Source organism: Phyllobates terribilis, unplaced genomic scaffold (genome assembly GCF_046119375.1).
Source record: "Phyllobates terribilis strain yellow unplaced genomic scaffold, ASM4611937v1 Scaffold_1__5_contigs__length_1240528914, whole genome shotgun sequence".
Classification (NCBI taxonomy): domain Eukaryota; kingdom Metazoa; phylum Chordata; class Amphibia; order Anura; family Dendrobatidae; genus Phyllobates; species Phyllobates terribilis.
The window spans coordinates 453,203,951-453,228,748 of NW_027362761.1; the positions used below are offsets into that span (position 1 = coordinate 453,203,951).

Consider the following 24,798-nt stretch of genomic DNA (forward strand, 5'->3'; position numbering starts at 1 on the left):
CCTGACACCTTGCATTTTTCACACTTCTGTGTTAGAAGCAAACCTCCTTTAGAACACTGAAAAGCGCATCAAAAACGCAGCAAAACCTGCTTTTTGTAAGCTGTCTCTTTACTGCCAAGAGAGCAGGTTTTGCCTGCAGAAAAAAAGCGCAGCAAAAACGCAACATGTGAACATAGGCTAAGTATGAAGTTTAGACTACTAGGGCAAGATAGGATTTTCCTTCAGATATGGTTTGTTTTTTTTTTCATGTTTTGTGTGTGGATTTTATTATTGGTGGAGGATCAAAGAATCTTTTTGTTATAGTCAACAGTAAATAAATACCAATGAAATGGACATCCAGGTTGCTGTGCAATAAAGGTTTGTATCACCTGTACCAGCTAATGAAACTTTTTTTTTTTTTCTATTTTTATTTTTTGATTGTAGAAATAAAAGCTTCTATATTATGTGCATGAATACAGAGGTTGCCTGAACTTCTGTTTGCAACATTTAAAAAGAGGCTGTACAGCAGCCATATGCGGTGGCATAACCTAACGTGGACCTGTTGGGTTGTACATGCAGTCCAATCTGTAGATAGAGTGGTATAGAGAAGAAGCTGAGCAGAATGATGTATAAGTTTGTTGGAAAAGATTTAGTATAACTTGTATTTTATTTTTTTAAATCCCTGGTGTTTGTCTGTATACAAGTCCAGTGGGTGGTGCAACTAGTGACTGACTGCTTTCTCTGCATGCACAGTTATACAGCTAAGACTGTCAATCCCTGAATAAGACCACCCGCTTGACTCTAATACAGATAAGCACCAGGGTTTTCAATGAATAAAATGCACATTTTACTGAAACTTTTCCCATAAAAATGAATATCAGTCTGATCAGCTCTTCTGCTCTATAACATCCTGCCTGCAGATCAGATACCATTCTCAACATGATGGCTTTATTCAAAGCTCATGGTGCAAAATCTCCAACAGGGTCCCCAGTATTGGTATCTTTATTGGTATTAGTTGGTTTATAGGAGCTAAAGAACTCTTTTGAGCTCTTCTAGCTCCAGGGCCTGGGTGCAAATGCAACCCCTGCTTGCACCTATTATGTTTATGCCCCTGGCTACATGAGCCATAGAGTGCAGTAGGCAGAATCTGACTCAGTGACTGTTAAGTGTTTTTTTTTTTTTTGGCATGTTCTCATGCAATATGGTGCAGGAGGGGTAGGTGGCAAGTCTGTCACCTAAAATGCATGGTGTGATCTCGTGTGAGTCTAATATTGGTTTTAGTAGGGTAAAATTGCAAGATTTTAAGATACTTTTGTTATAGATGCTAACATATAAAGTAAACCCCCCCCCTTTTTTTTTAATAAAAACTTAAAGGAGTTGTCCTATACTAGAGAACCCCAGGTAAATAAATTTAGGACCCTAATTAAAATAAAACGAGTGAATACTTGCCTCCTGCAGTAGCGCTAGTCCAGAGAAGGATCTGATTGTTGTGTCACGTGCAGGCTGCTGCCAATCAGCGGCTCAGCTGCCGCCTTTACTATTTCATCATAGCGGACGTTCGACTTGACAGAATATTGATGAGCTTTAGCCAAAGAGCAACTTTTTATAATTGGAATTGGAATTGTAAAATTTTGCCTGGTCAGGAAGGTGAAAACAGGCTTGGTGGTGAAGGGGTTAAATGTTACCCCCAAAAACCAACTTATTATATTTTGAAAGGAGGGGGCAGCTCAAGGACAAGATCTGTGATCACCCTATATTTGTCATCTCTTCCATCTTGAAAACCAAAGTCTTTTTTTTTTTTTTTGTCATTCTTGTTACATTATAATCATTGGGATGAAGAAAATACGGTAAAAATAATTGCTGTCGTTGACATCTGCCATTTTTGCTAGAAAAAGTATCTGCCCATTGACTTAATGACAGATTAAACTACAGATAACATGTGGACCAAACTGAAATAACCTGTCCGTATATGATCTCCACCAATGTGAAGTCAGGGGAATCGGTTTTGATGTACGATTCTGTCTTTTGGGATACACTGGGTGTTATATTTGCAAATAATGCATGGCAGAGCGCACGTTCGCTCTGTCTGCACCATTATAGTCTATGGCCCCATTGGCGCATACGTTCAATTTACATTTTGTGGGGGGGGGTTCAGACGTAAGCCCCAACAAGGCCACTGATCGGGTGCTGGAACGCAATGTGAAAGCACGCTTAATCTGAAACGCATATAAATTTCAGTGTAAAAAAAATTTCTGCAACAAGTAGTTGAGATTTGGTGGAACTTTCTTTACTTATCTCTTTTTGTATCACCAATTAAAGTGATTTTCTGCGCACAACATAAATACCTGTAACTGTTTATGCTGTAAATACTGTGCTATCACAGTGTGCATTATTCCTGTCGCCTCTGTGTCCGTCATGTACCAAATCCTGTCAGATCTTGCCAGAGATGTGGTCTAACCGATTACCTGGCAGTATTAGGCTGTATTCACATTGTTGAATCGGACAGCAAATGGATGCAACGTAGATGTCATCTGTCTGCTGTCCATTCACATCCCAGACCCAGTCTGCAAAAAAAAGTGCAAAAACAGCCATAGGCTATATTGTTAACTTTTTTTTTTTCTTTACTAATTTTGGGTGTTTTAAAAAAAAAAAAAAAAAAAAAAAAAAAAAAAAAAAAAGCATATCTAGTGTTTGAGTCTGTAACAGCCCATACTGTAAAACTTTTCAGAATATAGTTGACAAGTTATTATATGCATTGTTATTCCCCCTCGAAAATAAAAAAAATCCAGCTTTATTCTCGATAAACTAAAAGTGATGACTATGGTATGTATCCCAAAATGATAGCTGTGTAAAATGCAGCTTGTCCTGCAAAAACAAGCATATCTACAGAGAAATTTTAAGTTTTTGGATCTCAGAATATGGCAATGATTTTTTTTTTTTTTTTTGAGCAAAAGTAATAAAAACAGATATAAATTTGTTCATATTAAACCACAAAATAAGGTTAATATGTCAGTTGTACCAAATGATGAGTTGTTTAAAAAAAAATAAAGCTAAACATTTTATTTGCACAGCCCGAAATAATAAAAAATGTAAAACTTACATACTATTTTGCCATATTATTTTATTTTTTTCAATTCCTCCCATAATGAGTTAATAAGCTACATGTACCTCAAAATGGTGCCAATTACAAATATAACTCATCCTTCAAAAACCATGCTCTCCTATGGCTAGAAGGCCAGTTTCACTTGTCCGCATATCTCCGGTACCGGAAAAAATGGTACTGGAGATATGTGTCCCGTGTGTTCGAGTATGTCACACATGTGGCAACTGTGTGCCACATCAGGATCACACGGACGGCACCTGGGAATCAGCGTTACAGTTAGCGCTGTTCCAAAGTTCTGGTGCTCAATGCTTCCCTCATCATGGTTCTCTGCCGGTGCTGCGATCAGCACCAGCAGGGACAGTGATGAGAGTAGTGGTAGTTTTTCCTGCTGTCCACCTGTGTAAAAAATAAGAATAAAATAATAAAAATTCATGTACTCGCCTCTCCTTGGTGTTCCCCCGCTGTAATCCATGCGACCGCTGACACAGAGGAGCCGGGAGAAGGAGCTGTTTCGGAGCTGCGCTCAGTTAGTGACAGGACACCGCTCCTGAACTGCAGCCCCTAGGTTTTCATGACAGGCAGGGGTCTGCTGATAACCCCCGTGCCTGCCAGCATTCATAGATCATGATTTCTGCTATACATAGCAGTGCTGAAGCATTGCTATGTATAGCAAAAGCGATCAGACGAATGCAGCTTCAAGTACTCTGAGGGGACTATTAAATACAGGCAGAAGTTAAAACAAAGTTTTTTTTAAAAGTATTAAAAATAAAACCCCACATGTTCACATCACCCCACTCCTTTTTGCCCCACTGAAAATAATACAATTAAAAATTAAAAAACATATTTGGTATTGCTGCCTTCAGAAATGTCCGATCTATAAAATACATGAATCCGATTGGTAAACGGCATAACAAGAAAAGAAATTGAAACTTTTTTTGAACACTGCAACATTGCCATACAATGCAATAAGAGATGATCAAAACATTGTATCCACCGCAAAATGTCAGCTTAGGGCACAAAGAAGTCCTTACCAGCTCCATATCTTGAAAAATAAAAATACTACGGGTCTCGGAAAAATGTGGCAAAAGCAAAAAATTATTTTGTACAAATTTCTGAAAATTTTTTCACCACTTAATAAAAAAAAACTATACATGTTTGGTATCTGCCTACTTGTACTAACCAGGAGAATAATATTGTCAGGTCATTTTTTACCATATAGTGAACATGGTAAATAAAAAAAAGTTTTCTGGAATTGCACTTTTTTTTTGCAATTTCACCGCACTTCGATTTTTTTTTTCCCGTCTTTCCAGTGCGTTACATGATGAAATGAATGGTGTCATTCAAAAGTACAACTCCTCCTGCCGTTTGCATGGATTTATATAGTGTGACCAAGTTGTCAAGCACTTTCCAAGTGATGCTAAAATCTCTTAGAAAGCGCTTGTCAACCCGCATGCGGAAATGCATGTGAAGAACGCTTCACATCCGCATGTCCCTGGCAGGAAAAATGCATGTACAATCCACATGTACAATCCGTATGCGTTTTTTCTGCCAGGGAGATGCAGAAACGCTCAGGAAAAAATCCGGAGCATTTCTGCATCGTGGGCACATAGCCTTACACTGCATGGTGGCTGTTCTCAGGTACTGTAGCTTAGCTCCCATTCACTTTAATTGGAGTTGAGATGTGGTAACTGAGGACAGCCGCTGCACAACAATCTACCCTGTGTAGATCAGTTTGCATCCAGATAATTGGTTTTGGTGCTGGTTGTCTGGCTGCTATTGATCTGACATTGATGACTTAAGTATTGATAAGTAAGTGCATTAAAATACTTGCCAATTGCCATCTTATCCAATTTTTAGCACGTTAAGATTAAAATTTTCTTCTTAGTTCAGACTGTAGAGTGCAAAGGTCTCATGTGTCGTAGTGTATCCCCTATTATAAATTCTAAGGGTATTGGAGGACCCTGAATACTGTGTATATAAAAACAGGAGGGCACAAGCCAAATATACTAATGCAACACCAAGGTGATTTCTAATATGCTTTATAGTTTACAATAAAATTACATTATTCCTAATAATACACACTTCAGCTGCTGCAGAACCTCTTTTGAGAAGTGAGATGGATTAACAATTCTTTTATTAACTCCTGTTTTTCTAATTATACAGAGAAAAAATTGACAATTGTGAAAATTTGGAATCAATTTTATCTTTTTTTTTTTTAAACAAAAGTTTCTTTTTATTTCCAGAGCCTTTTTTTCTACTATGTGTGAAAATGTTAAGTGGTGCCGCAGTGCTCTGCTCCCTAACGCTGTAATTCTAGCCTGCACCTATTTGAAGGGATTCTTTAGGTAATGAAACCCTTGATTTAGTGCTTCTGGCTTTTTATGCACCCACGCCATTTACGGATGATGCAGCGTAAGCGCCAGCGTGCCTCTGTATTATGTTTATTTCTAGATGCACAAAAGGTAGAAAGATCCATACTTAAGTACTGTGCAGTTTACAAAATATAAGGCCCCCTGCAAAGCCTTCTAAATCTTCGGAAAGTGGAATATTTTCACGCATGCTGTGCTTTATTTTTGTAATTGGGTTTTTAGGTTCATAGTGGGAGGTATGTTTTGAGCGGGCACCTATTTTTATAAAGCAGCCCTGCTGTGACAGTAATTTGGAAACATGTAATCCCTAAGCTTTGAATTCTATGTAGGATTTCTTGCAGAGTTTAGCTGATTGTCCTGATTGTATGAATGATCAACTTGCCTAATGATATAGTACTCCAGACAGGAAGGGGATTTCTGTGCTGCAAGCACCTGCCACTGGTGCTGCATACATTGTCTGCAGCCTCACAAAGCTTTTAATAGAGAGACTAGTTATAAGCCAGTGTAAAACAAAGGATGGGCTGGAGAAAGCGCTCTCTAGCCATCCAGAATCGGCAGGATATATAGCGTATACGGCCACTATTGGTGGCTGGGCTCCTGTAGCTTATAGATTGTAATCATGCTTATGAATGTTTACCAAAGTGCCCATCTTCCGTTCAAAGGGAATGTGCCATCAGAAAATGACCTTATGTGTAAATTGGGTTATGTTAAATGTATTTTTTTTTATTATTATTATTTTAATGTCACGATCTGTATTTAAAAAAAATTAAAAATTTAATGATGTATATCTTGTAATTTTCACACTGGCCACCAGGGCTATTGTAGACTTAAAGGGCTTGTCCACTAATTTGACAACCCCATTTCAATTGCTTTGTTTCCCCATACAAAATAAAAACAACTTATACTTTCCTCCGGCGCCTCTCCAGTGACGACGGCCCTAGGCTCTCGTGACTTTGTCATGTGAGCCCTGCTGCCAATCAACAGCCGTTAATGAACTGCTTCACTCTCACTTCCTTCGACGAAACTGACACGCAGAAGTGAGAGCTGCTGCTGCTCTGACTCCCTCCAAGTGTCAGTTAAGTCTGAAGGATGCGAGAGTGAAGCAGCTGCTGACTGGCTGCAGGGCTCAGCCATATGATGTGAGCACCAAGAGACTCGGCGCCAATGACGCTGGAACGGCACTTGTACCCAAGGGGGAGCACAGACTATTTTTATTTTATAAGGAGGAATATAGCAATTGAAAAGTGGTTGTCCGAGACGTGGACAACCTCTTTATATTTCTTGTTTTTTTTTTCAGTAAATGCACACCTACATTAGCAGCAATAGGGTCTGACTCAGTCTCTTTTGTATGAAGCATGTAATGAGCGTGTGTAAAGGTCATTGTGAAGGGAGGGGGAGTTATCAGCTGTGTAAAGAGCTGTAAGTTATAAAGGCTCCAACCCCCACCCATGCACATTAGACTAAATTTGGCTCAACAGCTGATATTAATGGGATTGGTTGACAGTCTAAAGTGTATGAGGGATTTTTCCGTCGGGGAAAGAACCACCCTGCCTGCTGAGTTTTAAGCTGCCAATCCTTTTATTTTCCGTGGATAGAAACTACTGCCGGAGGAGTCTGGCAGCAGCACTCTCATAGAGAACACGAGCACTCAGCTGAGTGCTCCTGTGTATGGGGGAATGGGGAGAGATGGCTGTTGGCCGAGCAATCATTTTGTCGACAGTTATTTTATGTGACGTAATTCTGGCTGTGTTGATAATAGGACTTTTGAAAAGTGTTCATGGTAGAACAGGAAACATACGTATATAATGGCTGCAGTAGCTAGTGTAAAAAATTGCAAAATATCTATTTTTTTTCTTTTTAAATCCAGGTTGCGATATGGACAAAAAAACGTTTCCCAAAAGATTGTAGAAATAAATTTAAAACAAACCCTGATTTAAAGCATCACTATAGTGATTTTTTTTTCCCCTTTAAGGATCATGTGTGAAAGTGTCATGAAGGTAGTAACCTACTCATCGGTTGCCATCTTCTCCCGGTTTCAAGTCTCTTCCTGCATCTTGTGGCCGCATTTCTGACATGCTGAATCGCACAGTGGTTGCTGCGTGTAGCGGTGTCATTCAAGGTGTAGGAAAGACTAAGTGCAACACAAGGGGAAGGGAGCTCAGACTCTCGGGGAAAAGGGGGAGTAGAGACCCCTAGGCTGATCTGGTATCACCCTGTCTCCCCTGACAGTCTCTATATTGGGTCATCACCTATCGCTGCACAGGAACCTAGACCCTGTATTTCCCTAGCGCTTGGCCCTGGATAGGGAAGGGGAGATGAGCACTAGTCGATCCCCACCAACAACTAAAGACAACAAGGTTGACAGACACGGGGGAAAGTAACTAGGCTTTAGCTGACTTCAGAAAGATAACTCCAAGTGTCCCCCTAGCATCACGGAGGAAGATGGCAGTCTGAGAGCTCCAAGCATTCACAACGAAATATGTGAGTCAGCGCGTCTTCCTGCTGAAAAGTGAACCTGGGTTTCAATTAGAGCAGGAGGAAGGTAGCCGCTGGGTTCTAGCGTGAGACAGATTTAGGAAGGTGTCTGTAATGCCAAACGAAGAGATCTTCTGCAACCAACTACAGGGCGACTGTCTGTCACATCTGACACACCCGTGACAAGCAGAGGACACTTTTTGAATTTTCTCATTGCATGTCTGAGGCTCAGAACGAGGCATTAGGTTACAGATGCGGTCACATGGTGCTGGAACGGGACTGATACCGGAGGGGAAGACAGTGACTGGTGGGGAGATGCTACCTTTATGACACATACATAATACCTAACAAAGGAGCAAATAAAATAAAAAAATCACTGGAGTGGTTCTTTAAACCATAAGTTATTTTCTGATGACAAATTCCATCTAGAAACTCCTAATTTATACTATATATCTTAATTTGAGCCATTATGTCTGCAGCAATCCAAAATAAAAAAAAAATTGTCACAATCTTCTTCACTTGTTGCAGGACGAGCCTCTTAAGTATGCCACAGACAGTTTTTCACATAACCCTTCTTGAGAGCCGCAGCAGTGCCCTCACCAGTATCAGTCAGCCATGGTGTCTGCACGTCTCACAGTGACTGGCAAACTACCACTCCCAAGTAACGGTGTCTGCCACAATACACTCCCCAGTGTTAGTGATTGTGATACTACTAATTGCTTCCTTCCCCCAACTTAATCTCATCATCTTAACCCCATCACCGTAAAACATATTAATGTCACAGTGGCTGTACCATAACCTTGGCTGCTACAGTGCCCCTCCGCATAGATTCCTCTATGTACATCCTGTATGCTGCTGTTCACACCAACCATAAGTACTTGATGCACTGCAGGAAAGCTAACATACAACTAAAAGGGGGAAAAAGTTCTCTGCCAACCCTCCCCTCCCAAATAAATAAACAATAGGAATTTTAAAGGGAATCTGTCAGTAGGATCAACCCTCCTAAGCAGTCTATATGGGCATGTAGGTCATAGAAAGTATAATATAATGATAACTTGATATCTACAATCTAATGTCTTATTTCAGAGAAATCCAAGTTTTTCTTAATATGTAAATGAGCTGTTAAGATCTATGGGTGGGACACAGATCTTCCTGAGAATTTGCCTCCAGAGATTATTTTAAATGAAAAGGGGGCGTTACCAGTGTGAGACATGTAATGACTGACAGTCCGCTCTTCTGATCTACATGCCACCCCCTTTCATTTAAAATATGGAGATCTATGTCCAGCCCATAGATCTTAAGAGCTCGTTTACAAATTAAGAAAAAACTGTTTGGATCCCTCTGGAATAAGACCTTGGATTGAGGATATCACTGTATCATTTTATTCAGCTTCCTATGGTACTCATGCCTATATAGATAGCTTAGTAGGGTTGATCCTACTGACAGATGCCCTTTAATCAGATTGGTCAGTGGGATGTCAGGAACTGGACCCACACCACAATCTGACATTACTGACCTTCCCTGAAAGTGGTTTTTGGGGAATAAATTACAAAAGGCAATGTCAATACAAATACATTCCTAAATACTTTTAATTAGCAAATCGTGCATGTTTTGTCTAGGGTTATAATCACTACAGAATTACTCTGCCTTGTTACACTCACAGAATCCTGTCCTAAAATATTAACCGGACAGGAGCCCGTGAGTGTGCAGAAGAAGCTGTGCTGCTGTGACCTGGGGATAGTGTCAAGTGTCATATAGTGTCAAGCTATCCCCAGGTCACAGCAGCAGAGCTTCTTCTGCACACGCTCACAGGCTCCTATCCGGTTAATAATTTAGGACTAGTTTCTGTCAATGTAACAAAACTGTGTATAATTTAATTTGATACTGAGAAGTTATTTAGACAAAATCAACTTGATTTGCAAATTTTTTTTAGGAATTTCTTTCACTTTTTCTTTACTGATTTTTGTACTGACGTTAGACATTTATTCCTTCTAGATGACTACGCCCAGTCAGTAGGGTTTGCTACTCTAGTTATTGATGGTAACAAGTGTTCCTCTGTACTGTATGAACAGTTTCTAATCATTGAGATCTTACCTGATGCATTAGCCAATATTTATATCTGCTGGAGGTAAACGGGGGAGATGTAACTTGTTTGTGCGCTTTCGACAGTCTGCCAAATGTCTGGTACGTCACACTTGAACTGCTTTATGTAAGCAGCTGACACGTTGCAGGTCATTTCATCCAGTTGAAATCATTCTTCACTAGCAGTCGGGATCCTTTCTTTTACAGTAAATCGCTTATCCCAGAGGATTCACCCTTACACATAGCATCTTCAGTCCTTTTGTCTTCCTCACCCTATCTCTCTGCATCGTTGCCCCCTTCAGGGAGGCATCATTGACAGGCAGAAAAAATAAGATACAATGGAGACCGACAGCAGGCTGGATGAGATGTGGCTGGAAACACTGACACACTGACACCGTTCCTGACAGCCAGGCACGCTTGTACAGTGACAGACTGAATTCTATATGGTGACAGACCTGCTCAGTCAGTGTAAAAGATTACTGATGATCATCATATGTATTTTTGGGGTCTAGCGGGACATGACAGATTTTCCGCTGCTCTGGCACACTGAGCTGGCTATTAGTGATCCGTAGCCGAGTCTTTCACTTTATTCCTCATTCTATAGAGAAGCATGAATGAAGCTTAAAGAAACTGTATGACCTGAATACTGGCCAGGCTTTCCAGCTGTTAGTCAGTAACTGGCTGGAAGATGACTAGACTGAATATGCAACGCTAGAAATTATGCCTGGATATCCCTCCTAGCCGATGTATTACCAAGCCCTGTTTAATAGTAAATCAGCTTCTAACAGCTAAAGAAACAAAATTATCCAGTAGATCTGAGAATGTTGGATTTAACATGTCCAAAAGCTATTTATCTATGATGACATAGTGTTATTTATGGGAAACCGATCTTTGGACCGAGCCCTACCCAATCCTGAGAATGTAGCTTGCTCTCTGCACCTTTGACTGTTTTACCCTGTATAGTACAGTCCACCCACTCCAGATCTCTTCACGGGTGGGTGGTTTGGAGATCCGTATTGCTGTCTCTTTATTTTTAGGATTGGTGGGAATTGCTGACATTGGGCCCTTTCTAATTGGGTTATAACCTTCTATCTGGACAGAGACAAATCTTAATGATTTGGGTTCTGCATGCCACTATTTTTTTTTTATTTAAAATGAAGCAACTGAGATGTAATTGAAGTGTAGACTTTCAGGTTTAGTTAAAGGGGTTGAATAAAAATATCTTGTGAAATGTTAACTATTTTTCTACAAAGTCTCCTCATTTCAGGGGCTCAAAAGTAATTGAACAAATTATTTTACCAAAAATAAAATGCATATTTTTAATACTTTTTAGAGAATCCTTTGCAGGCAATGACTGCCTGAAGTGTGAAAGTCATGGACACCACCAAACGCTGGGTTTCCTCCTTTATAGTAGTAATTGTTAGATGCAGAACCACAAAGCTTAGATCATAGCCTCCCCGACTGGTTTTTCCTAAACAGGCTTCATCAGGGGGCTGAGGCTAGAATGATTCTAACAATTACTACCACATATATCTCTACAAGGCTACACTAGCTAGTGGACTGCAGCCATTAATTTAGTTAGGAGAAATAATAGCCGTTAGGATAATAATGTTAAATATGAGAAACTATTAGAATCTATTATACATCAATAGCACGCAAGTGTTTTTAACAAGAATTTAGACCACCTATATTAAATTAATTTGAATAAAAGTCAAGTTTTAATTACAAATGCCTTAAACTGGCTCTATTTGCCCTTTGGGGATTGACTCGGCCATTGCAGAATATTCCACTTCTAAGCCTTAAACTCCTGTGTTACTTTCGCAGTATGTTTTGGGTCGTTGTCCATCTGTACTGTGAAGGGCCGTCCAAGCAACCTTGCTGCATTTGGTTGAGCAGGAAGTATCGCCCTGGACACTTCAGATTTCATCCGGCTGCTTCTGTCTTCAGTCTCATCATCAATAAACAGTAGTGACCCAATACCATTGTAAGCCATGCATGCCCATGCCATCACACTGCCTCCACCATGTTTTACAGAGGAGTTGGTGTGATTTTGGATCATGAACTGTTCGAAGCCTTCTCCATAATTTTCTTTTCCAGGACGTCCCTCCTGACAGCACCATTGGGAGGTAGTCCTTCATATCCTTGATACTAGAGGAATAGGAAGACTTAAGAAAAGGCTGATTGTACCTAGAGATTTTAAAGCTAGTCTTCTGTTTGAACCAGAAGAGGTGAAAACATGAGAAGAAATTTCTACGTTTCTGTAGCAAGGAAAACGTCTATCCCCTTCGAGCATTTATCAAGTCTTAGGGATCCTATGGATAATAAATCAGAATAGATACTAAACAGAACCTGAGAGACTTCGGCAGCAATAATTAAAGCCAATATCAATCAGTGGCTAGATCTTTAAACCTATGGATAGACGAGTTAGAAAGCCACCTTAGGAAGATCTCCAGAGAGGAGATTCTGGAATTGCTACCCTTACTAAAATTGGCAACAGGCTTTATGGCAGACACAGCGGAATCAATCTGATTTGCATCAAGAAATTGTCCTTGTACCGGTTGATATCCTAGAAAAGGCCTTGGACGATAAAAAATGATTTCTCTTCCTGAAATCCTAAGAGAGTGTCTGTCTAACTTTTGGAAAACCCGATCCCATCAGAAACAGGACTATAGGGGGAAAGGGGAGACATTCACTTAAAGGCCTCCGAGAAAATTCCAACTCACAGCCTCCCAGTCCCTTCAAGTCTATCAAAGACTACTAGGAGACCCTAACCCTAAGCTAGTAGATTCAGGTGCATAAATACTAGTACCAAAAGCAAAATGGTTCCTTGGTTACTACTCAAGTCTCTTCTTAATAAGAAAACCTGTGGGTGACTTTCGCACAATCATAAATTTAAGATCCTTAAATCAGTGGATTTTGTGCAAAAAGTTCACAGTGGAATCGATAAAATCTACAATCACTCTGATCGGGAAGAATATGGTAATGAATACTCTGTCTCAAAGAGGCCTATTGCCATGTGCCAATTCACCCTTCCAGTCATATCTTAAGATTTGTCATGGAGAAAGGAGAGTTGATTCAGTGTTACCAATTCCAGTGTCTTCCATTTGGTCTTTCCTATGCCCCGTGCATTTTCACCAAACTGGTTGCAGAAATCAGGGCCTTCTTATGGGAGAAAGAGAGAGTCGTTGTTCAATACCTGTATGACTTTCTTCTAGTAGCAGATGCACCCCAACAGCGAAAAAAACATTTACTCTCAACCATCTTGGTTCTGAAAAACCTAGGTTGGATTATAAAACTGGGAGAATCGGACCTCATACAGGAAGAACAACGTTTTTCTAGCAGTCCTTTTGTATTCAGAACATCAGTCATCCTTTCTACCAGTGAAGAAGTAGGAGGAATTCGGAGTCAGAGTTCCCACCTCCCAAAGGAAAAAAACGGGTGTCAGAGAGGGTATGAAGATCCTGGACGTGATGACAGCTTGTATACCATTTGTTTAGTGGAGCCAGTTCCACTCAAGGCAGTTTCAATGGGACCTCTCAACATCCTGGAACAAACAAGTGGACGGATTAGATAAGAAAAAAAAAACTTGTCCATAGGGTGAAAGTCATTAAGTTAGTGGGCCTCTGTTAAGAATTTACAAAAAAAGAACTATGTGGATTCTATCCCTATTTGTGACCGTTACTACAGACACAAGCAGCAGAGGATGGGGGCGTCATGTAGAAGGTCGATATCTGCAAGGCACTTGGCCAAAGCCAGGTTATTTCAGATCATCAAACCACAGAGAGTTCCGAGCAATCTGGGAAACATTAGAGATGCCAGATTACCTTTTATAAAATCAACATGTCAGGATCCTATCAGACAACATCACTACAGTGGCCTTTCTTAGTCATCAAGGGGGTCCGAAACATCACCATCTGCAAGCTTTAGACACAAACCTATTTCGTTAGGCACAGAAAACAGTTCTTTCAGTTTCAGCAGTACACCTGAAGGGGTCTCAAAATCGGATTGCAGACTTTCTCAGCCGGAAGAAAGTACAAACATCAGCAAGGGTTCTGAACTGGGAAGAGTTTAATCGGGTAACCCATCGCTGGGGTATTCCGCAGGTAGACCTATTTGCCACAAGAAAAATGCAAAGGCTCAGAAATTTTTCTCCTTAAATCCAGGGGACAGCCCAGTGGGAATAAATGCTTTGTCCCAGGTCTGGAACATTAATTTGGCGTATGCTTTTCCACCATTTCCCCTGTTTCCCGGCAGTGCTGAGAAAAATTTGAGAGGCCCAAGAGAAGCTTGTTTCCCCTGCTGAAACAAGTGGCTCTGGACAATCCCATCCTTTTACCATTTAAGGCGCAATCTTCTTTTTCAGGGGCCAATATTCCATCCCAATGTGAAGTTCCTGCAGCTATCAGCCTGGATCCTGAAAGGGAAATCTTGAGATCTCAGGGGCTTTCAGACCCAGAAATATCCACTATCCAGAAAAGTAGAAAGCCTGTAACATCGACAATATATACGAAAGTCTGGAAGAAGTTTTGTTCACAGTAGGGAGAGTCAATGTTGGACATCTCATGTACAGATATTCCAAAAAGTTTGGACTTCCACCAGTTGGGATTTGACAAAGGATTAAGACCTAGCACCCTGAAAATACAAATTTAAGTTTTAGTGCCTTCCTGGATTAGCAACTAGCGAGTTATCCCTGGATTGAAAGATTTGTTAAGTCCACAGGCAGACTTAAACCTACAATAAAAAAAACTCCATACCACCATGGGACTTGAATTAGGTCCTCAATGGCCTATGTAGAGCACATACGAACCCCTAAAAGACTTGGATTTGAAATCACAATTCTTAAAAATGGCTTTTCTGTAGCTATTCGGCAAAGAGAATAGGTCTTTTAAAAATCCCTATCTGAGTTCTAGATGATTGCATGACACTAGGGCTACAGTAGATCCAACATTCTTACCCAAGATAGTAATAACCTTTCATATGAGCCAAGACCTCATCTTGCCTTTCTTCTGTCAAAACCACAAGGATAGACGAGAGCTCACGTTTCACTCATTAGATGTACGGAGGGCAGTTCTTCAATACTTAGAGGCCACAAAAGATTGGTGAATTGACTTTAATCTATTCATTCAGTTTGGAGGAAAGAATAAGGGAAAGAAGGCTTCGGGAGCTACCTTATCAAGGTGGATTAAATAGGTAATCAGTCTGGCCTATTCCTCAGAAGGAAGAAGTCCTCCTGATAACATCAGAGCCAATTCAACCAGAGCAACCTCTATATCTTGGGCAGAACGGGCAGGGGCCTCGGTGGACCAGATCTGCAGGGCAGCGACGTGGTCAAGCCTTAATACCTTTTGCAGACATTATAAATTGGACATTTTGTTAGACCAAAAAACACATTTGGAAGGAAAATCCTCCAGGCAGTGGTCCCACCCTGAATGTTTCTCTGGTATTCTCCTGATGGTGCTGTCAGGAGGGACGTCCTGGAAAGGGGGAATTGGTCCTACCAGTAACTGTGTTTCCAGAAGTCCATCAAGACAGCACCCATTGCATTCCCTCTCTTAAATTTCCTGCCTGCTATGTGAAGGTAGGGTATGTAGAAGGAATTTTCAATAAAATAGTTGCATCCATCCTGGTGTGGTCCTTGGAAATTCACTGGTAAATGGTGGAGGGAGGGGCTTTTAACCTCTTGTGTGTTCATATCCCTATTAAGGAAATGAAGGACTACCTCCTGATGGTGCTGGCATGATGGCAGGACTAATTACTAATCCCCCCCCCCCCCCAGAATGTACCAAGCTGTTGATTTGGCCACTCCTAACACACTCCTAACACTTCTGCTATCTCTCTGTTGAATTTAATCTTTCTTTTTTACGTTTTTTAATTTTTTTTTATTAGCCTAATAATGGTCTGTTTCTCTTCCATTGAGAGCTCCTTTGACCACATGTTGTTGGTTCACAGCAACAGCTTCCAAATGCAAATGCCACTCCTGGATTCAGCTCCACACATTTTACCTGCTTAATTGATGATGGATTAAGGAGGGAATAGCCCATGCAGCCCATTACATAGCTTTTGAGAATTTTACAATTACTTTTCGTCCCTTTAGAAAGAGGCAGTTACATATTAAACAGCTTTAAATCCCAAACCCTTAAAGAAGATATCCATTTCTTTTTATTATCCCCCACCAATGTATTCCCCCCCCCCCCCGGGGCCCATAAGGGTTTTTGTAATAGCCTTGCATTGCAGTTAGCGCCGCTCACAGGCAGTATCGGTGGCCGCTCACAGGCATTACGTGACCCGCCACTGATGTCACGACAAGTGAGGCGTGACATCAGTAACGCTATCCCCGCAGTGGATGCTGGGTTGTGGGCGGGATTTCTCCGCGCTTCACACCCGCTTCACACGCGGTGGATGTCGGGTGTGACGCGCAGGGTAACCCCGCCCACAGCCCAGCATCCACCGTGGAACGCAGAAGTCACCCCCGGCTGCAGCTGGAACTTGACATCAGCGGTCTCGTGGTGCCTATGAGCAGCCAGTGATAGCGCCGCTCACAGCCAGTAACTGCAACGCAAGGTATTTACAAAAACCCTTATGGGCCCCCGGGGAATACATTAGGGCAGGGGTCTCAAACACGCGGCCCGCGGGCCGCATGCGGCCCCTGAGGCTGCTTTATGCGGCCCGCAGGCACAGACCCCTTGATGATCCCGACCAGGTCCAGGAGGAGCCGCCGACAGCAGCGCTGAATTGCCACACAGAGACTGTTTCCCAGCACTGCATTTCCAATGCCAGCCGCTGGCCAATCAGAGGCCATCAGCTGATATCTGCGTGTCGGCGCAGCGAGTATGACGTCATTGCCATATGCAGATGTCAGCTGCTGGCCTCTGATTGGCCGGCGGCTGACATTGAAAATGCTGTGCTGGGAGACAGTCTCTGTGCGGCAATGCAGCGCTGCTGTCGGCGGCTCCTCCTGGACCAGGTCGGGATCGTCAAGGGGTCGGACTCTGTGGTGCCTGCGGGCCACATCTGCAGGAAGGCCGCCGAGGGAACGGAGGACAGGTGAGAATCATCTCTTTTTTTTTTTTTTTTTTTATGTGTGTGAAGAACAGCACAGGGGGCACATAGCCACAGGATGGGGACCTGGATGGGGCACATAGCCACAGGATGGGGACCTGGATGGGGCACATAGCCACAAGAGGGGACCTGGATGGGGCACAGAGCCACAGGATGGGGACCTGGATGGGGCACATAGCCACAAGAGGGGACCTGGATGGGGCACAGAGCCACAGGATGGGGACCTGGATGGGGCACATAGCCACAAGAGGGGACCTGGATGGGGCACATAGCCACAGGATGGGGACCTGGATGGGGCACATAGCCACAAGAGGGGACCTGGATGGGGCACAGAGCCACATGATGGGGACCTGGATGGGGCACATAGCCACAAGAGGGGACCTGGATGGGGCACATAGCCTCAAGATGGAGACCTGGATGGGGCACATAGCCACAGGATGGGGACCTGGATGGGGCACATAGCCACAGGATGGGGACCTGGATGGGGCACATAGCCACAGGATGGGGACCTGGATGGGGCACATAGCCACAGGATGGGGACCTGGATGGGGCACATAGCCACAAGAGGGGACCTGGATGGGGCACAGAGCCACAGGATGGGGACCTGGATGGGGCACATAGCCACAAGAGGGGACCTGGATGGGGCACATAGCCACAGGATGGGGACCTGGATGGGGCACATAGCCACAAGAGGGGACCTGGATGGGGCACAGAGCCACATGATGGGGACCTGGATGGGGCACATAGCCACAAGAGGGGACCTGGATGGGGCACACAGCCTCAAGATGGAGACCTGGATGGGGCACATAGCCACAGGATGGGGACCTGGATGGGGCACATAGCCACAGGATGGGGACCTGGATGGGGCACATAGCCACAGGATGGGGACCTGGATGGCGCACATAGCCACAGGATGGGGACCTGGATGGGGCACATAGCCACAGGATGGGGACCTGGATGGGGCACATAGCCACAGGATGGGGACCTGGATGGGGCACATAGCCACAGGATGGGGACCTGGATGGGGCACATAGCCACAGGATGGGGACCTGGATGGGGCACATAGCCACAAGAGGGGACCTGGATGGGGCACAGAGCCACAGGATGGGGACCTGGATGGGGCACATAGCCACAAGAGGGGACCTGGATGGGGCACAGAGCCACATGATGGGGACCTGGATGGGGCACAGAGCCACATGATGGGGACCTGGATGGGGCACAGAGCCACATGATGGGGACCTGGATGGGGCACATAGCCTCAAGATGGAGACCTGGATGGGGCACATAGCCACAGGATGGAGACCTGGATGGGGCACATAGCCACAGGATGGGGACCTGGATGGGGCACATAGCCACAGGATGGGGACCTGGATGGGGCACATAGCCACAGGATGGGGACCTGGATGGGGCACATAGCCACAGGATGGGGACCTGGATGGGGCACATAGCCACAGGATGGGGACCTGGATGGGGCACATAGCCACAGGATGGGGACCTGGATGGGGCACATAGCCACAGGATGGGGACCTGGATGGGGCACATAGCCACAGGATGGGGACCTGGATGGGGCACATAGCCACAGGATGGGGACCTGGATGGGGCACATAGCCACAGGATGGGGACCTGGATGGGGCACATAGCCACAGGATGGGGACCTGGATGGGGCACATAGCCACAGGATGGGGACCTGGATGGGGCACATTACTACAAGATGTTTGCCATTATTACTATATGATGCTAATTGTAAGACAATATTACTGAATGTGGCCAATTGGGGGAAACAAAATTGTAAAAATCAAAAAAATAAAAATAAAGCATGAAAAAATATTGGGCACTAAAAATGCTGTTTTATATGTAAACTAAAGTAAACACAAAAAAGTGCACGTTTATTATCGCCACATCCATAACGACCCAAGCCATAAAAAAATAAACACGGAAAAAATGTTCAAAAGGTGTATACAAAAAAAAATGGTATCACTAAAAATGTCACATTGAACAAAGAATGCGGCCCCCCAAATTCAATTTTTTTCCATGTGCGGCCCATATACCCAGCCGAGTTTGAGACCCCTGCATTAGGGGGATAATAAAAAGTAGTGGACAACCCCTTTAATCAGATTATGATGTGAATACCCTAAAATTTAAAGCTGCGAGTCTGAACTTTAAGCCTATATTGATTATATAACAGTATATATAATTGATTGTATAACAGTATCTTGGATATGTTTTCGTAAACTGCTAAAATACCAAAACTTTTGTCACTTTCCAAATATTTCTGGATCTCACGGTTATTAGATGTTGGTCTCAACTTAAGATTGTTCACCAACCCTAAAAATCAAGGAATGCAGCACTAGTTAAACACTCTATGGGGTTCGTGCACACGACCTATTATATCAGACGAGTGCTATCTGTGGTTTTCACGCATACCCATACCATACTCGTACTCATGATAATCTATGGGGCTGTGCACATAGCCAATTTTTTTTTTTTTTTTCCTCTGATCAAGTGGTCCGAGGAAAAAATCGAAGACCTCAGATTTTGATCAAGTGTTGGATCAAAATCGGCAATGCAAGTCTAAGGGTCAGTGAAAAAGCCAAGTTCAGTCCACTTTTCACAGAATGGAGAAGGTGAAAACACTTCTTTGTTTGTTTTTTTTTTTTCTCTGTCCATGTCCAAAAAAAGCTGATGTCACTCTGATCAGAATTATCTGACAGTTTTCAGTTGTGTGCACCTACTCAAATTGTGTGGATGTGTTGTCTTGCATATTGTCTCTTCAGCTACCCACATCCATGTGACCCCTTCATTCTTAGGATTGTTGGGCTTCCAGAGGATGGGCACCCTGAGATTATGAAGGTATGACTTATCCTAGAGAGAGGCCATCATTTTTTTAAGATGGGAACTTGATAAGGGCAATGTCCGGTTTATAAAACCCATTGAAATCTGCATTTCAAGAGGAACCCCTAACTATTCAATATAGTGACCTTTACTGTAAAGAATGCCTTTAATTCGAGAGTGCCTCATTTTAGATGTGAACTGTTTAATGCTAAAGTTTACCCTTTTAAACCTACATATTTTAGCAAATGTGTTGGGAACATGTGAGGCGCACTAATATATAAAAAGTATTAGGGCTCTATCACACATCAGTAATTCTTGTACATAAGCTACACAATATTTTTTACAAATGGGTAATGAACCCATTACTATAATTTTTACATTTCACTTTATTTTTATTTTGCTGCCCGATTGTCCGCAAATACCCTCCCCTAAAAAGGAGACGTGTCCTACTTTAAAGTTGAGAAATTATATTCTTAGGCTAAGTGCCCACGATGCAGAAATGCTGCATATTTTTTCTGTATCTCCCTGGCAGGAGAAACGCATGCGGATTTTACATGCGTTTTTCCTGCCAGGTAGAAGCGGTTGTCAAGCGTTTTTCATGCATTTCTACATGCGGGTTATCAAGCACTTTTCCAAGCGATTTTAGCATCACTTGGAAAAGTGCTTGACAACTTGGTCACAATATATAAAGCCATGCAACCGGCATAGATTTATATAGTGTGACCAAGTTAATAGTTATAAAAAAAGAATAAAAATGGTAAAAAAAAAAAAAAAAGACTTTTTTACTCGCCTTCTGATGGTCCGCGGTCTTCTCTCCAATGCGTCCGGTGTCTCGTATGGCACGCCTGGGTGTAAAAGAACCTTCCATTACGTCATTTAGTCATGTGACAGGTCACTCGACCACCACGTCAGCGGTCGCGTGACCTGTCACATGACTAAGTGACGTCATGGAAGGTCCTTTTACACCATCGCACATCGCGAGCCATCGGGGAGCCATGACGCACCACAGAGGAGACCAGGGGACATTGGAAGGTGAGTATAATGTATATTTTTTATTTTAAATTCTTTTTTTTTACAGGCACTATGGTACCCGGGTCTGGAGGAGAGTCTCCTCTTCTCCAGACCCGGGTACTATCCACATGTTGAATCGCTTAATATCCGCATGTGCACATGTAGTCATGCGGATGTTAAGCGATTCAATGCAAGTCAGTGGCGGCAATTACGCTGAGTGTCTGTCTGCAAAATTAATGGACCTGCTGCGTATTTTTCCGCAATGATAATCCGCAGGGGAAATTTCCGCAGCACATGCGGATTATCATTGGGGACCATGGGGCACGTATTACCAAGCGTTTTTTAAGCGTTTTCGCTGTGGAAGTTCCGCCGCAAAAATGCTTGAAAAACGCATAGTGGGCACTCAGCCTAAATACAAGAAAAACTGATGTAACATGGATTGTAAGAACTGACACATGGACCAAAAATGGAGCCAGTACAGTGGGGGGGGACATTTTTCACATATAAGAAGATAAAAAGATGTTAGAAACTGGCATTACTGTTTTTCCTGCTTTTGTGAATCATAGTCGCAGAACTGTAAAATTCAGTCTCTGACTCCCGACATCCCCATCACTGGTGATGTCTGACCGAACCCATCTACTATTATAGCTTCTGTCTGGTTTCTGTCGTGGATTTTAGCATTCTTTCAAGAATCATATAGAGGATTTTTTTTTTCTAGAATTTTAAGTCCAGTTTTTAAAAGAGATGTGACAGAATAGCTATCTGTTCTTCCTTTTTTTTTATCCTACCCCAATGATGTAAGAATACCAGTTATATTTATTTCTTATTATGAGTAAATCTCCCGTCTCTTTTTGCTGAACTAAGAAGTATTAAATCGTTGTACAATACTCTATTTCAAGCATGAAATATGAATTTTCTCATGAGTGCAGTTGAGCACTTCAGATTTTAATGTATCTCGCAAATGGTGCTTGAAAGTTAACCATACAAATCCTTTAGAATTTCCTTTCTGGCCTTTTCTTTTTTGGTTACTTTATTTCTTGGGAATATTCATGAATTGGATATCTCAACTTTTTTAGGAAAACTTGGTTTTGCTTGATAAAGTGCATAATCGTAAGGTACATAATCACACGAGCAAATTTTAGTGGCATGATAAAAATTATGATTTTTTTTTTTTTTTTTTAAATAAAATAATTATTATTTTTTTCAATTGTAAAGACACAGGCTTTTGTATTAGTTTTAGTAATTTAACTAATTCCTTAATTTAATCAATAGGGATATTGATCTACCATACTTGTTTGTAAGTACAAAAGTGATATCATCCGATGCCAATATAGTAAATAATTTTAAAATAGATACATTGTAAATTAGCATATTGATTACTAAAGATTTTACTAACACAATTAAACTAAATAAAATTGTCTTTGTAGCCTAAGGTGCGTTTATACTGCATGGCCCCCAGTCGTTAAATGACCACCAATCGGCTACATGTTTTCCAAATAGTGATTGATTAATCACCTGTTTAGACAGGCTGAACGCACTACCAATGCTCAGAGTGAACGATTAATAGTTGTTGTTTTTTTTTTTTGTGTGCATGGGTCGGCAGTGTTTTTAGCAGCGCACGTCTATTTACACAGGACAATGTGCTGCCGAAAAGATTATTATTTTTTAATCAACCTTAAAAAATATGACACACAACGAACAGGTCATTGTCAACCTATTTACACTGGATGATATATTGGGAAACAAACTGTCCTAGGAACACTCGTTCACGATAATTGTTCGGTATAAATGATACAGTGGGGAAAATAAGTATTTGATACACTGCCGATCACAATGTGATTTTCTGTTTGTTTTTTTTAGATTCTGTCTCTCACAATTAAATTAAACCTACAATAAAAATTATAGACTTCTCTATCCCATTGCAATGGGATCCGCTGGCAGCTTTTATAGTGTAATATGCTGTGTTGCTTTGCATGGTAAGAATATCAATTTTTTTCTACATGACTTTCTAAGAGACTATACTTTCAAGGTAGAAATCGCCAAAGCGATCTGTGTACATATGCCAAGCGGACAACGAATACTTGGAGATTTGACCCAGTTGTTAAAAATACTTTCTCTTGAGTAAGCGATCCATAAAAACAACATTTTATGATTCTTTTTATACCCTAAGCCATAAAAGGTCCATTTTCAATTTTAGAAAAATGTTGCTCACCATGAAAAATAACAAAATCAGATAGTACTGTCCCTGCAAATATTCAAAGCAGGCTCTCCACTGCTGCTCTGGTCTCTGTTTTGGCTGCCTCAGTAACCTCTTGACAACTGCTCACATCACCGCTGCAGCCACTCATTTAGCTCAACAGCTTGGTTCAGGTAGATGGCGCAAGCCGCTGGGCTCTGTTTGGCTGCAGCGGTGATGTGAGCTGTCAATGTCATGTAACTGCTACAGCTAAAACCCCCGAGACCTGAGCAGCTGCTGCGCAGAGTCGGGACCTGTACCAGGGAGGGTGAGTACCCTCTGATTTTGTTATTTTACATAATAGTCAACTTTTAGGGGCTACATTTCTAAAAGTGGATAACTTAGTTTAATATTAAGCCTGACAAAATACAAATCTGTATTTCTGATTTAACATAAAATAATGGAAAGAATAACGCTGTTTTTTTATTGAATCTGCAGGGGTGATAAAGAAGGTTGATGTCCATTATCTCCTCATTATTAGTTTTCTTGTTTGTTGATTTAAGTATGGCACAACTCCAACAAGGAGGAGGTCCAGATGAAAAAGAAAAGACAACAGCTTTAAAAGGTAGGAATATATTTATTTTTTTCTATTTTAGTTGTAGGACAGATTTTTTATTTGTTTTCTAAAGTAAGATTAAAATACAGATGAGTACGCTATAGGATTAGACTTCTGAGGAAACAAAGTGATGTGTGTGACAGGGTAAATAATAAGGGCTAATTGACCCCTAAAGTTCTTTTTTTCTCAGTTATCACCAACATTAAAAGTTATCACCTATTCAGAGACTGTGGGGTTTATTCACACATTACATATCCACTGGTAATATTTCACTCTGCTTTTCAAAGCAAATCCACAGTGAAAGAGAATAAATGAATCTGCTGTGGATTTCATAGAAAATCCTAAAATCTCATCCACAATGCTGGCACCATAATCTACCCGACTCATGTGGATGACCCCTTAGGGTATGTGGACACTCGATTTAGTCCTCATACAGGCATTGTTTATTCTCATAAGTAAAAACTTGATCAAATTCTATCAGTATTTTGGATCAGAGTGTCAGCTGTTACTATTAGGATTTAGCGCTCTAGGAGCCCATCTCCTGCACAGAGCTCTCACAGCAAAAACAAGCAACGAAACCATATCCCCAACCCATTCTCCCTCTCCTGGAGGAAAACAAAAAAGAATTTGCCATAAAAAAAAGATTAACCACTTTCTGCAAATTAATGTGTGTTCATGTGTGTTCAGATTGCAAATAGGTTATTGCAATGGGGCGAACCGTTAAGACTCAATGATGGCATGCAGCTGGAGTCAGTTCTTATACACTGCTAATCTCCTTCTGCATGTACTGAGACCAAAGCTCACTCTGATTCCTGCTCTTTACACCCTCAGATACCACTGGGTGAGAAATTTGACAGAAGGAGAGTGCTCCCTCTGTCAGCCCATTGGCACCCTTGTAGTGTGATCACTGTTTTTCCTTTTGCTGCTATGACAATAGTGGCCTCTGTTTCTGTCATATATCATAGACTATCAAATTCCATCAAAGTGGGAATTAATAGGAGCATTATCAATGTGACTAAAGGATTGCATTGTCAGTTTCCCTTGTGGGAATAGTAACTATTGTAAAAGTGTAAAAGAAGACAAACAAACAAAAAAA

The 24,798-nt window shown here is 41.9% G+C and overlaps 1 protein-coding gene across 2 annotated transcripts in view; it reads left to right on the top strand.

Moving 5' to 3' along the window:
* Nucleotides 1–24,798, top strand: part of ARB2A (ARB2 cotranscriptional regulator A) — a 701,025-nt gene that overhangs the window by 12,619 nt on the left and 663,608 nt on the right. For both annotated transcript variants that reach the window (XM_073678531.1, XM_073678520.1), the window contains exon 2: nucleotides 23,585–23,711. In XM_073678531.1, coding sequence (XP_073534632.1) covers nucleotides 23,603–23,711 — 109 coding nt within the window. In that variant the 5' untranslated portion in view covers nucleotides 23,585–23,602. The remainder of the gene's footprint in view (nucleotides 1–23,584; nucleotides 23,712–24,798) is intronic.